This window comes from Sycon ciliatum, chromosome 1 (genome assembly GCF_964019385.1).
Source record: "Sycon ciliatum chromosome 1, ocSycCili1.1, whole genome shotgun sequence".
Classification (NCBI taxonomy): Eukaryota; Metazoa; Porifera; class Calcarea; order Leucosolenida; family Sycettidae; genus Sycon; species Sycon ciliatum.
The window spans coordinates 54,603,165-54,619,879 of record NC_088643.1 but is presented as its reverse complement, the minus strand read 5'-3'; the positions used below and the strand labels follow the sequence as shown (position 1 = coordinate 54,619,879).

General features: G+C 48.4%; 1 protein-coding gene across 1 annotated transcript in view; it reads right to left on the bottom strand.

Annotated features, from left to right (window-relative positions):
• The window catches only part of LOC135831088 (uncharacterized), a 134,630-nt gene that overhangs the window by 41,128 nt on the left and 76,787 nt on the right, over nucleotides 1-16,715 (bottom strand). The window contains exons 94-108 of the mRNA XM_065343344.1: nucleotides 11,768-11,836; nucleotides 11,450-11,527; nucleotides 11,196-11,267; nucleotides 10,749-10,814; nucleotides 10,263-10,331; nucleotides 9,854-9,928; nucleotides 9,309-9,383; nucleotides 6,697-6,777; nucleotides 6,359-6,427; nucleotides 5,996-6,076; nucleotides 2,578-2,708; nucleotides 2,191-2,361; nucleotides 1,109-1,378; nucleotides 671-773; nucleotides 262-336 (exon numbers count right to left, since the gene is read on the bottom strand). Coding sequence (XP_065199416.1) covers nucleotides 262-336; nucleotides 671-773; nucleotides 1,109-1,378; nucleotides 2,191-2,361; nucleotides 2,578-2,708; nucleotides 5,996-6,076; nucleotides 6,359-6,427; nucleotides 6,697-6,777; nucleotides 9,309-9,383; nucleotides 9,854-9,928; nucleotides 10,263-10,331; nucleotides 10,749-10,814; nucleotides 11,196-11,267; nucleotides 11,450-11,527; nucleotides 11,768-11,836 — 1,485 coding nt within the window. The remainder of the gene's footprint in view (nucleotides 1-261; nucleotides 337-670; nucleotides 774-1,108; nucleotides 1,379-2,190; nucleotides 2,362-2,577; nucleotides 2,709-5,995; nucleotides 6,077-6,358; nucleotides 6,428-6,696; nucleotides 6,778-9,308; nucleotides 9,384-9,853; nucleotides 9,929-10,262; nucleotides 10,332-10,748; nucleotides 10,815-11,195; nucleotides 11,268-11,449; nucleotides 11,528-11,767; nucleotides 11,837-16,715) is intronic.

Sequence of the window (16,715 nt, the reverse complement as noted above, 5' to 3'; positions counted from 1 at the left end):
CCTGGGTAGCTATTTGCGCGTCCATATTTGCCATAGCTACCCAGGCCCTTTATCTTGCCGTTCAGACTTGATCTCTTTCTCACTCTTCAATGTAGTCGTTTCGTTCGTCTTGGTCTCTTGTCTCGTCGTCTATAATAAATGTCGTTCCCCCAACCTACCTGTTCCCGTTGTAATGTCTGGATAATGTGTCGTCAGTCGTCCTGTTTCGAACTCAACAGAACTATAAGTCAGCATCTAGCACACAAATTTCATATTACTCACATTTCAGTTAGTTGCGACAATGTGGCAGGGAAATCGGCCACAACCAGACGCTGGATTTTATTGCCGGCAAGCAGCCTGCATATTATCGGGACACGGGACAGAAGTAGACATGAAAGCAGCAAAGCAAAGCACTAACTACAGAAGTAGACATGGAAGCAGCAGTGCAAAGCACATAACTACAAGGATGAGAATGCTAAGTTTAGCTTGCGCGTCACACCAAAACAGTTCACAAGTTCAATCACGTGTCAGCACTGGACTTCAGTCTCACTGCAGTGATACTGTGCAGGGCGCTACTGGCGCGTCTCTCGGATAGCAATGAGACATGCATTTTTCACATCATCATCATCATGACACAGGAATGCCGCAGTACAGTGCTGGTGAGGAGTGAGCACAAAGAGAGCAAACTCACAGCTTGGATGTAGTGACGGGAAACCCATGCGGCATGACAGTCAAGTTGCTGCATGTTACAGCACCATCTGGACTACTACAGCTGCAGCCGGAGAACTCACAGGCTACAGAAACGAACAATATTGGAGAGAAAAGGTGACAATACACAGTGTTATCAGATAACGTTCTTTCCCTGGTGACACTTGATAATGACATCGGACCTGCAGTAATTCTGATGCCATACACTCAGAGTACAGGCACAATTCGGTGAATAACTTTCTTGAGTGTTATGTGCTATACCCAGAGAGAAGGAGGCGGGGAAGGATAGGAGAGAGAGAGAGAGAGAGAGAGAGAGAGAGAGAGAGAGAGAGAGAGAGAGAGAGAGAGAGAGAGAGAGAGAGGAGAGAGAGAGAAAAGAAACAGGAAGTGAAAATGTCCCATACATGACCTGAGTGCTTACCTCTGGGTGCGAAGACTGCAATAGAACTGTTCCCTCCACATGTCGTGTTACCACAAGACTGTGTACAGAGGTGCTCATTCTTGGAGCCGAGGTGATCATAGTTATGTAGGCAGGCACATGATATGCGATTGCCAGAATCTATGAAGGACCCTGACAGGTATAAGCCCCTAGCATTGCAGCTTGCTATGCAAGATTGGATTGTTCCGGACATTGGCGTAGTCGTCAACTCAAAATCGGCTGATACATTTGCCGCATAGCATCCAACTCGTACTGCATGCAACAGCGAAGAGAATCCAGAATATGTGTTCAGTAGGTATCAACAATAGCAATGCATACGCATTCACATCAAAAAAAAGAACCGGAACTTCGAAAAGTGATCTGATTTTCTTGCGAACTAACATTCAGAACCAACCGAACCCTTTCCTTACAATCCCGAGATGTTCATACGCATTTTTCAACCATTTCCAGTCTGACCATACTTGATTCAATCCCTGAGTGTTGATTTGGCACTTTCCATGGGAATGGGCTGAGACGTCTAAATCCATCAGTCTCTCTACTTCCAAATGTACTACTGTATAGCAGGAAATTTTCGGACGGAATTTATTTTCGTACGATTTCGTACACGGCCTCTTTTGTCCTAAAATTAATTCCGTACTAAAATTTGTTCATGTTAAATTATGTACACTATACGTGGGTACTGCTTGCGAACATGTGCATTTCGCATGCAGCACTGTACGAAAATAAAATCCGTACGAAAGGTCGAAATTCGGCTTTGTCCAAAAATATTTCCGTCCGAAAATTTCCTGCCATACAGTATGTTGTACAGCAGGTCCATGCCTTCTGTAAATTAATAACCCCTGCATAATTGGTGTTCGCTTCATCAGAAGTAGACTGTACACAAGAAAGTCATGCCCCTGTGATGGCATACATTCCTGGCCATGCTTGAAGAAAGTACACCACTGCATGCATGCTTCCACCTTTGCTTGCTTTGATTTCATGTAATGGATGCAGAAGAAGCGCTTGCACCTGTCTCGCAGCTTTGCGTCTGGGCTTTCACAGGCGATAACAAGATGCACACTCACCGACAGTGAACTCCTGGCAAGCTCTTCCAGCCCAATGCGTTTGACACTGACACTGTCCACCACGCAGCATACACGGAACACTGGAGTCTGGACGATACGCGTAGGCGTCTACTTGATCGTTGCAAGCACACGTCTGGTTGCAGTCCAAGCCCCAGGTTGTGTTTTCACATGCTAAATAACACAGATTTTGTTAAGAAAATAGAGAACAATATTTCCTCATTCATCCATTTGTTAGCAAAGGTAGATGGTCATTTTACGATGTGAGCTTATAGGAGCATATCATCGAGTAACATGGGACAAGAAAATGGGTCACTTGAATATATTTTACAAATACACCACAGATTACAATGCACAAGAGAAAGCCAATACTGAGAGAGAATCGCTTACCGCAATCAGGTATGTTTCGACTACCTAGATCAATGAATTGGTTGCCAGAAGCAATGCTTTGAATAGGAATTGAGCGGCTGTTGGCAGCATCATTCAGGCACGTTCCGTTCAAGTAGTTACCATAGCTTGTTCTGAATGAAAACACGAAACGACATAAATCATAGGCCACCTTTGGGTTATTTTATCCACAAATGCACTAAGACAAAGGTAACCCATAGTCAATTCTCTGAGGACACGGAATGCCTCCTCCGCGTCGACGCAAGTAATACATTGAACACGCTTAAAACCCTTCCCGCGTTCATCACGAGTATACTCTTCATGCAGAACCCATTGCGCCTGGGATACGACCAGTATACCCGCACTGTACGTTTTGTACAGTGCACATACCGTGCATAGCATGCACACTTGGTAGTTCACTGTACAAACAGGCATAAACCTGGAACAAAACATTCTATTGCCATAAACAATAGCTCATTGGAAAGGTCTTGGAAAGGGCTTTCCAGCAGTGTTTTCGGTATTACTATTCCTAGAAAATGATCGATCGGCGAGAAATTTAATGCAGACTACGATTTCGTAGTTTCCGTTGAACGAGTTTTAGCGACTTTCCAGCCATTCAAAGGGATTTCGCCATGACACTTGAAAGGCAGCATGACGATTGAGTGCATACCTTGAATCGGTTGAATCTAACAAGTGTTCTTCCATTTTGAATTGTAGTTCTACATTGAGTATGAGCCCAAAGTCAAAGGAATTTGTTGTGCATGGTCTTGATGCTAAACTGAAGCACAACAGGGACACTCTTGGCGGGGGTAGGGGCATCCTTGGTGTTATGTATGCTTTGGGAGCACAAGGAAGATGACTAGAAGGAAGAGCTAATACGGCAGGCGACTGTCGACAGGGCAGTGGAGCCAGTGTGTGCACGCAAGGTATCCCACTCGGAGGCTATGGCACACCAGGCAGCAGCTGACGCCAATGAGCTGGTGTGGGACACTGATGACAGCATGCAACAAGACATTTCTTGTCACGAACAGGAGTCGTGATCATTTCCGTGCCCCCTTTTTTGGCACCCAATAGCTCCCCGTTGTATGCACATGCCCATTTCTGGCGGCCGTGCACGTTGCGGTGTGCTCCCCCTTTTGCGCATGTATCCGTTTCTGGCTGCTACAGCTCGTGGTGCGCTTCCCTTGCTCCCCTATGTGCACACACGTCCGTTTCTGGCTGTACACACATGTTTATTTCTGCTATGACGCCATTGCTATTGCTTCCAAAAAGGGAGCAGCAAGCTGGTTGGATTGTTGTCCCCTGAAGCGCTATGGTTTCAGCTTGTCCAAGAACGTGTTCAGGCATGGCCTCTGCCTACGCTACGGCTGGACACCATCCAAGTTACCACCGAGCTGTGTACGTGGCAAGTCATTCTTTGTCACTCACATACTATCATGCAGCACGGGTGGATACCTTCACAGGAGGCATAATGCTGTGAGGGGATCTCACAGCGGGTTTGCTGAGGGGGGTGGCCCATGATGTGGTCATTGAACCCTGCCTAGGGCCCTCTCTGGAGAAAGGGTCGCCCACCGGTCAGCCGCCACTTAGGATTCGGCGCGCCTGGTTGTACGCCAGTGGTGCTACCTTCTTCTGGGCCTTTGGCAAGACAGCTGCTTGCGTGCTGTACTGTCGTATGGCATGTATGTTGGCAGAGGAGGGGAGCGGGCCGTGCAGCATGGTGATAAGCCGCAATCGGTGCCGGCTGGCTTGCGCACTTCTACAGTCTGCCATCGCTAGCTGGTGTGGACATCCCACAGCGGGCACTGCCCTCACCTACAGAAGCTTTATTGGTGAGCAATATAATACCTGAGTCAGGTAGCATGATAACTGTCGTGGATTGTTGCGAAGCCAGTTAACCCGACTGCTGCATGGACAATAAGTACTGCGAATAGTGGTCATGCACCCTGGCTTGAGTAGCTCACTTGGCTAATTGAAAGTCTGCCGACCTGGGCCACGTTATGTTGCTAGTACATGCACAACCCCAGTCACAGAGCACAAGTTGGTTGAGTTTGGCCATCAGGAGGCCAGCGCAAGGTATCCGGGGCGCGGGTCTGATTCCAGCGAGGGCCAATGTGGTACCCCACAGCACAAGGGTAGCGTGATACCCTACGCCAACGTGCGCGCTGCACGAGTAGCGTGATACTCGCCGAGCGATTTTGCTGTTGCCTAGCAACGCGTTTCTGTCTTTCTTGGGCCCCCAAATGCATGTTGGGTGGCCCTGCGCATGACTGCACGTTGTCATAGCAACCTTTGAAATCTCAAGCCGGTTACCAACAAGCTAGGAATCAGACCAAGCCGCCAAATGCCCCCGCCGGCCACCGGCGCTTATTGCAATGGAATGAATAATTTGTCAAGAATAGTGAGCTAGGACAGATCAAAATACATGATTGTACATGTAGCTTGGGGTACCATCATGCTGAGGGCACTCATTGTGAGACATAGGATAGTGTAGAGCGATAATAAATTCCAGGAGGCGTGGGTGGGAGGGAGAAATTGCAGAACAGTTGGATGCACGCAGCAGCACAGCTAGCAAGAGAAAGAAGCCGTGGATGGGTTTGTTCCTGTTTTTGATGGCTGTGGCCATCCGTTGGCCCAACAGTCTCGTGTGAGTACGGCGTTTGTTTGTGCTGCCAGCTCGTGCCCGGCGTTTGTTTGTGCTGCCAGCTCGGGCCCGGTGCGCGAGTGAAACGGAACTTTGAAACAGGCTTTCATTCTTTAGTGCTTTTGACTGGCTTTTCATACAATGCCTATTGATGTCTAGAGACATGCTGTCTAGCCTTCCCCTGGCACGCATTCACGGGGCTTTGTTGAAGTTTGTACCGTGAACTGCCAAAGGGAATAGTTTGAATGGCGCTGGGGCGAGTGCCACATTACGGCGTCCCTGCAGCCGGCCTAATCGCGTCTGTCGCCACAACCGATTTTCAGCAGTGTTGGCTGTATCCAGATGCTGTATTCGTTGAAACTGATTTTATTGTCAGTTTTACATGAGCTCCTGATAATCGGCTTTCATCGATCTTGCACTTTATCGGGATATTTCTCTGATTGCTTTATTTCTTCTTCCTTTGTGCAGTTGCTGCAAACCCTTGTGCGCTAAGGCAACTGGTACAATATAAACTCTTTAACTCACTTAGCCAATGCTGGCTGTAAGGGGCAGGAAGTGTTAGCGACCTCTTGCTTCAATGATGTCGAAATAGTGACAGCAGTGCCCATCTTCTCTTTCTCATTGCTTTCGCCTCCCAATAGTATCTAATCGCAGATGGGTCCCAATTTTGTGTAACGACCCTTCCTTGTCAGAACAGTATTTCAATCCAGGGCTGGCTTTGCTGTCAGATACTTCAAAGTGAGCATTGGTGAAGAAATGAATGCAGTGAAAACTCACATTGTGATGCCAGCTGAGGTGTTTGAAAACAAACTCTGAAACAGTATGGAGTCAAACGTGATGTTGTTGTAGCTGAAGTCACTACAGAGCAGGAGCAGAAGAAAAAAACAGGGTGACAGGGGTGTCAGAATTGGTGCAGCAGGTGCAGCTAAGGCCACAGCAATAACAACATAAATGAAGATTACCAGCGCACTCCAAGGCTAGTTTTCAAACAATTTCCTGGGGATGACATTGGACGAAGTTATGTTCAACTCATCCCAATGTCGGCCACTGAACAAGAGGGCACACCACAGACAGTTTCTAATACGACATGGGCACACACATGTTGGGTTCAATCAACGCATACTAAGGATCAATACTTACAATGTGAAGAGATATGAGCTTGGTGAGATAACGTTCCTCAGGGACTGGAGCCGATTGCCTTTCAAGTTCCTGTAAATCGCAAACAGCACATCAAGGTCTAAGTTCTGTTCAAAACTTGTAAGAGCAACACAGGTAATGGCCCAGCATGCCTCAGGCCAAGTCCATATCACACACAGAAAACAATAATCGGAGAAGGACAAAGACCAATGTACTCCACATACTAGTCATAGACTGGTTTCATAGTCTTCAGTCACTAATCACATATCACTCCACACATGGAAACCATAGAAATCGTGTACAGTCATCTGGAAAATACTATTCGCCTTGATTAGACTTACAGTGTTTTGTGGAAGGGGTCTCCTGCTAGTATTGCTGCAAAGTTGAAACTGGTGTCAACAAGCTGGTTGTACGACAGATCTCTGGAGAGTAGCATTTGAGGCATGGTTCAAACACAGAACATGTGATGTCTATAAAGAAGGATTGCACGTATGAGGTTGTCAGCTCAATCTCATTGAGATCAAGAGGAAATGAACTGGTGCCGAATGCAGCAAAGTTTGGCAATACACTTTTTTTTATTCAGCAGCAGGCCCCAGCACCAGCGAATTGAATGTTTCCGCAGTAATACCACTGGTGGCGCAACACATCGCTATGTCAGTTCAGGAGACCATCGTTTCAACACCTGCACTAGTTGCTAGGCTGACATAAGCAACCGGCCCCAGTCAGCGGAAGAGTGCTCTGGAATAGTCCAGCGTAAAGATCACTAAATAAAAACTACGGAAAAAGCGAGAACGCTACCACATTTCTCTGGTAACAGCTACGTCATTCAATGGTCACTCACTCATTCGCCTAACTCTTTACTTCGTTCAGGAATAGGCATGAACTGACATGTTGCGACTTCGGCGGCAATTGTAGAAGAAGGTGGCTGCTCCAAACGGTGGAGCTCGCGTCAGTCGCCAGGAAGCACGAGCTCCAACGTTTGGAGCAGCAACCCCTCTTCCAGGAATAGGCACATTGGAACAGTGCCATAGCAATTTGTGTAGATATGCCTCTTGCTTCATCAACTGCCATCACCATAACATGTGCGTCTCGGAGGAGGTGAGCGCATTGGAAGAATGTATCAAGACATAGCCGGAAAAGTCAATCTGAGTTTGAACAGGCATGATGAGTGAGAGTATGGGTTGAGAGTATGGGTTGAGAGTATGGGTTGAGAGTACTCATGGGTTGAGAGTATGGGTTGAGAGTATGGGTTGAGAGTATGGGTTGAGAGTATCCCGGGGTTGAGAGCATGGGTTGAGAGTATGTACTCATAATGGAGAACTAACACTGACAACGAATGACTGACGACTGTCAACAAACGTCTGACTCTGACAACGAATGACTGACAACTGACGACGAACGTCGGACAACTGACGACGACCGTCGGACAACTCACTCTGACAACGAACGTCTGACAACTCACGACGACCGTCGGACAACTGACGACGACATGGCAAAAGGAAAACATGATATCAGAAATTGGTGCCCTCGTCAGCACAAAAGGTGGTGTACTCAGCACAAAAAGGTGCACTTGTCAACAACAAAGCAGCGCAGCAGCATGTACGGGTCAGCAACAAAGCAGCGCAGCAGCATGTACGGGTCAGCAGCACAGAGACACAAATACAGCAGCAGCTACGACGAAGAGACAACACGTGCAGGCGCAGGTACAACATATGGGTTGAGAGTATGGGTTGAGAGTGTGGGTTGAGAGTGTGGGTTGAGAGTATGGGTTGAGAGTATGGGTTGAGAGTATGGGTTGAGAGTATGGGTTGAGAGTATGGGTTGAGAGTATGAGTTGAGAGTATGGGTTGAGCGTCAGGCGAAATAGCACGTCATAGTACATTAAATTTTGAGATCAGCGGGAAGAAGATGACGACGTCCACTAATTTAGTATCTGTGCACACGAATCGGCTGTGTGTGTGACTCTGTGTGTCAGCTATGATATCATCTTCTGTGGTTCCATGCCTAGCATGTACGTCTGAACCATCCTGCAAAGTTTGAATGACGTAGGTTGAGCGATCGCTCCGCGAAACATACTTTTTGAAATTCTCTTCATAGTATATCTTCCACCACTGAAATTTCGAATTTATTCAAAAAAAGTGCTGAGAGGGGTGGCTTGCAACCTCGATATGGCTTGTTCCAGGCATGCTTTGGAGCCATCTTCTGTTGAAGTAGTGGCAGGGATCTGCCCTGCAACTGCTACAACAAAAAATAATTCGATCTGAGAAAGGGTGAGACCGCGAATCTCAGTTGAATATTGAGTATTTCAAGCCTTTTCACGACGAAGATGGAGTTCTTTTTGGAGATGGACGTCGCGGCAAAGGACATGGTGTCCGACTTCTGGCGTCTGGTGAAGCCAGGGATCATTTGTCCAGTCAGGTCGGCAGCCTAACCGTCGGTAAGCTTGTGTTTGGATCCCGTTCTGCTCGATGTGGTAGATCACAAACAATTTGATATCGCACAAATTGATCTCAGCATCGTGCGTACGGTATTTTATATTCAGAAAATCCCAAAGTGTCTCTGTGTGGCCGTCCTATGCCACGAGAAACTCCAATCAGGCTCATATGTCCTCTGCCTTCATGATTGAATGTCCACTTCGTTTGAACAACGAACACATCAATCGAGGAGGGCTTTGCAATGAAAAATACAGCTATACTGGAGCTGAAAAAAGAAAGAAAAAACGTGCTCAGGATGAGATTCGAGTACACGCATACTCTCCCAGCAGGTGAAACGCAAATTTTTGTGAAAAATGCGTGTCGCCGACTGACCAGTAATTTCGCCTGACGAGTATGGGTTGAGAGTATGGGTTGAGAGTATGGGTTGAGAGTATGGGTTGAGAGTATGGGTTGAGAGTATGGGTTGAGAGTATGGGTTGAGAGTATGGGTTATGAGGTGAGGCAGTCCACCCACTTACAGTGTGACTAATTGCGTGAATGCTGAGAGTTGACTCAAATCAGAGAATGACTTGATCAAGTTGTGACTTAGATCTCTGGACAAAGCAAGAAGACACGACAAAGCAGACTACCGTTGTTTATCCACTGTTACATTAGATCGGATACTAGTACCATACTGGCAAAATCCATAACAGCTACAGTGTACTAGCTACAGTGCATGTAATACATTGCGCAGTCAACCATTATGGTGCAAAGGCAACCAAAGCTTATGGCTAACCAGGAACAAGAACGTATGCCATCAAAGCTCAGAAGCTCATTACAAGCTGATGTGTGGTGCATACAAGAGGTGCAAGACAATGTTATCACAAAGTGTAGTCAAGCCAATCATAACAGTTGATCGTACATATAAGAATACAATAGCATTAGTGCTGGTAGCTACTTTGCTGCCTCCTGATGCACACACAACCTCAGCATACCCTCAGCATAGCCTCAGCATACCAGACACTAACAACATCAACAATGTACTGGTCAATAGATAGACTATACATGACCGATGTGAACTTACAGTGATGTTAAACCAGGCATTGCAGAACTCGAAGTGGTCAAGTTGAAGCCGGTCAACATGTTGTACGAGGCATTCCTATGAAGCAAGAGAGAACATTGATAGAATAATTGAGACATGGAGTTCAATGCCAGTCCAGGCCATTAAACACATGATCCCGGTGCATGAGTTTCACAGTTCTTCGCAATACGTAGCTCTGCTGGAGAATTATTGGGAACCAAACAAGTATCTATAAGAAACTAGTATCCAGTGTGGAAATAGACTTGAGAGAAAACTGGGGGAAAGATTGGAGGGAGACAGGGGGCAGCATCACCATAGTCTGCCACCAAGGAAACCCAGAAGTGGCTCAATCACAGCACAGTTCCTACAAGGATAGGCATTCACAGCTATTCACCCCACACCGAATCCTTACAATGTTTGGAGAGATGTTGTGTTCAAGGTAATGTCGTTCACACTCGATAGTCTATTGCGACTGATGTCACTGAAATTACAAGAAGAGTCCAAGAGCAAGCGTGCCTGAGTCAATGCCGCTGAGTACAGAATCAAAAAACTACAAGCACTAAAAGGAAAGCAGGTTTTCAGGTATGGAGATGCCACACCATCCAATCCGCTCACATGCAAACGGGATAGGGTTTTTTCGATGCTTCACATGTACACAGTTTGACAGGGTATGAACTGCATTTTCACCAGGGTCTGTTATGTTTCATTCAACCTACCGGAGCAAAAGGTAAATTAGCCAGAGCTTCAAACCACTGTGCTGGCCAACATGTGATCAACACTTCTCCATAAAACAGCACCCAACACAACTGAACATATCCCACAGGCAACATATCTAACCACTACCATTAAAAAATTAATGATTTGAAAGAAGAGCATGATGAAAACCTAGGACACTCACAGGTAGTTCAGCGTCAGGTCCTTCAAGCTATCTCTTATGCTGGATATTCTATTCCCGGCCAGCGATCTGCAGAGTAAACGCAAGACAAGAAGGCAGTGCACAAGCATCTGCATGTAATGCTGCTAAACTATCCAATTAATCACTGTCCAAAATTGTACTTCATGAACATTAATTATTGCGTTGGCATCCAAATGCTGTGCAAAATCATGTGCATTTTACAGACATGTAATCTAAGCACACCAAGAATATTGCTCATTGCACATCTTTTGATCACTGGAGTTGTCCGGTGCTGGGTAAATATGTGATAGCACTGTCACAATGACAGTTAGGCAAGGCAACATGTGCATATGTCGGAAAGAATGCCAGTATAACATATGAGGAGACAATGTGCAGAGTAGAAGAAGACTCAGTGCATCCAGCTGCTGGTCATTTCAGTCATAGCCTTACAGTATATCAATATTCCTGACACCTATGAAGGTGTTAGCGCTCGGAGCCGAGAGTCGGTTGTTGTCCAAATACCTGTACAATTCACATGAGATAGAAGCATAGCACTGAGAACAGGAACAGCGTTATATTCTCGGTCCAATTAATTGGAGAACAAGGGCCATGAATTCCATCCAACGGTTATACATTCCAGAACAAAAAAAAACCTCTGACAGAGGTAGAGAACTAAAGAACCGTGGTGCAAACAGGATACCTACAATGTATTTGATCCTCCAGAAGTGCTCATAAACGTTTCTCTTGTCGGCAATCGGTTGATCCTGTTGTTTCGGGCACTCCTGTTGCATGGATAGGGAGCAACATCAAGCACAGTTCAAATGTCAAGAAATGACACCACATATTACTCCAACATTGCCTGCTAAAACAGACCAATTCTGCATCAATGCAATCTGGTGAAGGAAACACATAGGTTCCTTGCCAGTTAGCGAGTCCAACGGTTCCTCTCCCTCCCCGTGCACCTCAGGGTGATAACACAAAGAGCACAGGGAAAAAACACCACAGTCGACAGTATCACTTACAAGTAAAACAAATGACTGCCGTTGAACATGAAGTCAGAGAGGAATGTCAGCGAGTTGTTATCCAGTTCACTGTAAGATGACAACAAAGAACATGAAAAGGAGCAGTGGACTCAGATGGAGAGCCAAGGAGCAGTGGACTCAGATAGAGAGCCAAGGAGCAGTGGACTCAGATAGAGAGCGAAGGAGCAGTGGACTCAGATGGAGAACCAAGGAGCAGTGGACTCAGATAGAGAGCGAAGGAGCAGTGGACTCAGATGGAGAACCAAGGAGCAGTGGACTCAGATAGAGAGCCAAGGAGCAGTGGACTCAGATGGAGAGCCAAGGAGCAGTGGGCTCGGATGGAGAACCAAGGATACGTTTATAGGAAAGAAAAAGGACCAAGGAACTACAAGTTACGCTATAATGTCCATTAGCGCTTGCACCCGAATGCATCAGAGCAGTGTATAGGAAATGGGAGAGCCAAGTGACCACATGCAATGGAAAGTCACAGAGCAAAGCTGCATGCATACCCACGTATTCTCACAACACCGCACAAGGATGATTGGGGTACACCAGTGTGCTGGTTTCGATCAACTGGTGAAGCGATTGGCGTTGCAAACAGCCAAAGTCAGGGCTCACAGTTGCGTAGAAAAGCGTCGATTAGATGGGGGCGGTGCACGTGCTCCAAAATGCCAGCTTGGCCAATCAGCAGTCAGCATTTCGTCGCATTTTTGCTCGAAGTAGGGGGTGTTTGAAGGAGTTAGCAGCACTTCAGCCTGGTTCTACGAAGCTGAGACTTGGCCCAGGCACAGATGACAGGTGTTCCAAAAGATTTACCGAAACAAATTTTCATTACTCACACGGGTATGCCAGAGCATATGCGTAAACTTCGTGAGATATAGTACAGCATTCGAAAGGAATATCCAAAAACGTCTCGGTAAATTTCTTTGCCAGGGTCTCCTGAAAATTTTGAGCCATTGATTGTCCAAATCGACCAAGGGGGAGATGCTCTGTACTAATTTTAGTAACCCCGAGTCCTGGCGGCGCGCAACCGCTTGCGCGAAAATGTGTGAAGATCAAACAACAAGAAAAACGCATGCATGCAGCAGAACAGCAACGCGTGCCGTCGAAGAGAAAATCATTGTGCACAGATTGTTCATCAGTGTTCTCTCCTCAGTTCGCCCGCGGCGTTGGTTGCTGTGCTTTTATTCTCGCTGGAGTTCTTGTGGCAGCGCATTTCGCCATCATGGAGGAACTGGCACCCTGGGAAACCTGGTCTTCAGTGGCCCTCGACAAACGCCCGGTGGATTTGCTGGTCCCGTTCACCTCCATCCGATCACCAGCTCCGTGTGGTATCATCATGTTCTCGGCGTTACCTGCCTGGCGAGCTCTGACTCGTTTGTTTGTCTTCTTACCTGTGGAATCATCACGATCGCTCATTGTAGGATCAGCTCTTGGTCGAACATGGCATGTTGTTTTTACTGGGACTAGCACAGGTTGCGTTTCGCCTTTTCCTCCAAAATATCGCGAACATCGGCTCTAAAACTACGAGAACAGTACACATGGTACAAGTACAACTCGGGTTCTTTCTCTTTTCTGTTCTGTTTTGGATGCGTGGGATGTACACGATCGGTACTCTCCCGGGGTCACGCGACTCACGTGCACCAAACCCGCCCTCGCACGACGCTTTTGTCGATCCTGCATGCCTACTGTGACCCCTGAAAGTGATCGCTCACGACTGAGCCGCAGCAGTACCCGCGACCGGGTGCAAAGTTCCCCCTGATCGACGTTGCAAACAGCCAACCAGGGTGAAGCAATTGGCGTTGCAAACGGCCAAAGCAATCGCTCATGCTTGAGCGGCAATAGTACCCGCGACCGGGTGCAATGACTACTGATTGGCGTCGCAAACAGCCGACCAATAGTATGCAATTTTAAGCAGAGATAGTAGCAGCAAAGCAACCAGTTGAAGGAAGCTGTTCCCACCTATATAATGTGGGAATGGGAGGGTGGGTGGCAAACAAATTCCGGTTGCTGCTCAGTGACACTGCAAAGGAAAGCGCAAGCCAAAGTCAGCGCAGCAAGAGCTACCCAAGGCGATTTGGGCACGCATGCGCAGCAGTTGAGTGCACGTGTAAAGCTAGGTCAGTCGCAGCTAGCATGCGATAGAGAGCAGCGCATCGGTCTTACCGCTAACTAGGGTTAGCCCAAAAGCTAACCCAACATTTAGCGCTTGCACCCGAATGCATCAGAGCAGTGTATAGGAAATGGGAGAGCCAAGTGACCACATGCAATGGAAAGTCACAGAGCAAAGCTGCATGCATACCCACGTATTCTCACAACACCGCACAAGGATGATTGGGGTACACCAGTGTGCTGGTTTCGATCAACTGGTGAAGCGATTGGCGTTGCAAACAGCCAAAGTGATCGCTCACGACTGAGCCGCAGCAGTACCCGCGACCGGGTGCAAAGTTCCCCCTGATCGACGTTGCAAACAGCCAACCAGGGTGAAGCAATTGGCGTTGCAAACGGCCAAAGCAATCGCTCATGCTTGAGCGGCAATAGTACCCGCGACCGGGTGCAATGACTACTGATTGGCGTCGCAAACAGCCGACCAATAGTATGCAATTTTAAGCAGAGATAGTAGCAGCAAAGCAACCAGTTGAAGGAAGCTGTTCCCAGAAAACCAGCACACGGCACCCCAGCAAGCGTTCACCACCAATGCACGAGAGCTAAGAACAAGTGATCAAGGCACGAGATGGATAAAGGTAGGCATGCAGATGGATGAAATTCAACGCAGGTTCTCAATACGGCAATTTAGCAATGACAATCGGTACCTGTATGTCAAGGCTATTACATCGACTGGAATGGCAGCACTGCTCCTTCTGGTTGTGCTTGAGCAGCTGGGGCGAGACGCCGGAATTCCTCCATGCGGAAACGAGACAGCGAATCGGCAATGCAGTTAGACTGGCCAGCAATGTGAGCAGCAGTGACGGTGAAATTGAAGCGGGCGCACACAAAGAACAGCTCCCTGATCAGGGTCATCACTGGCGGTGACTTGGATGTGCCGGAGCGGATGCAATCTACCACAGCTTTGTTGTCACAGTGCATTGTGATACGAAGCTGGCGCCATTCCTTGCCCCATGTGCAGCACGCTGTGACCAACGCGTAGAGCTCCGTCCACTCAATGCTGTGAGCGAGTTGCTCAGGAGACCAGGTCCCTTGAAGCCAGCGGCCGCTGTTGAATGCGCCCCAGCCCAGGGTGCCACTGGCATCAGTGAACAGCTCCAAGTCTGGAGATGGTGTCCAATCTGGGAACAGGAAGAATGACTTTCCGTTCCATTGTTCCAGGAGCCGTAGCCACCATTGGATATCTTCCTGGCACTCGGTAGTCAGACTGATGCGGTAGTGAGGTTGCTGGTAGCGACTGCAAATAGACCACAGGCGCCGCATAAACGTCCGGCCGGGTACGATGACTCTTGCAGCGAAGGAGAGTTTCCCCAGAAGAGATTCGAGTTCGCGCTGAGACAGGGTGGGGTTGATGCCCGCTGCAGTCAACAGGCGCTTGATGTCAGCCAATTTGTCGTCCGGGAGCCGGGCTTCCATCTTTTCACAATCCAGGATAATGCCCAGGAATGTCAGGGTTCGAGACGGGCCTTCCACCTTCTCGGCAGGGATCCCGTCGTTAACGCTGGAGCCGGCAGGGCTGGACAGGTGGTGTATCAAGCGTAGCTTGCCATTCTTTTTCGGAACGGCGCCAATGCCAGAGCAGTATATAAATGGGAATGGGGGCGTGTCAAATGGGCCAGCCGTGTAGCCGGCGTTGCAGGAAGCGGTGAGCTGTGCAGACACAAATGCAGAGTGCTGGAATGCTGATGAGAGGTTGGACGAGTGCTGGTTAGTTATGCGGTTGCCGGTAAAGCCAATGTTAAAGCCGCAGCGGAGGCCGTTAATAACATACGAAGCCAATGAACTGTCAGGGTGGTTACGGAGCAGTGATTCGAAGCGAGAAACAGAGAGGGGTGTGTGGACAGCAGGACATGCGCTTGTGAAATCAGTAGAACTGCAGCCAAAGCAGCAGAGTTACTGGCGCCTACCGCACTTAGACCCGTTGTGGTCCTTGGACCCGCAGCGGTTGCAGACATGGGCGTACTTGCACGTGCTGAGACTGCAACGCCCAGCGTTGAAGTTCCGACAGATCGGTTGGCCATTAGACACCGTACGGACTCCATTGAAGGCTTGCTGGTTGTTACGTTGCGGACGAAAGGGACACTGGCCGCCTCCGGGATGGACGAGGCGGCAGGACTCACATGTGGGCCTTGATCGGCTAGTCATGGACATTTGCCACAGATTGATGTCGATGACGTCAAAGCGCTTGCCTGGCTGAGCAGAAATGGCAGAGCGAAACTGGGTGTCGTACGACAGCCAAGCCTCCGGATAGTATTGCCTGTTGGCTGCAACAATGGTGGCTTGGTATGAGAGCATCTCCTGCAGGCGGGACGGGTTGGCAGAACACACGACGTTCATGAAGAGAGTCCATGCCTCCAGCCATGTCGGCAAGTCGTGGACACGTCGACGAACGGGCTGGGCAGCTCCACCTTCCACCACCTCCAGAGACTGGCCGCCACTGCTGAACTGCAGCTGAAGCTGGCGTGGGGCAGGATACGAGGTGGCGATAGTATCGGGCAGCAGCTGGGTGAAATCTACAAAGTCACCCTTCAATATTTTCTCTCGTATAGTCTGGGGAACGGAGAGATTACCAGCGTTGGAAGACTCCGCCGAAGGCTGAGTTCCAGCGGATCCAGGGGCAGTGATGGTGCCGGTGGCCAGCATTGGAGCGATCGCCTCCGACAAGGCAACGGTGATGGCGGAATGCACTTCCCGCCGCACAAACTGGCGCAAATCGTCATTCCTGCTCCGGTCCGGGATCTTGGGAGTCGGAGAAGCTGCTGCAACACTCTCCAGATCCTGC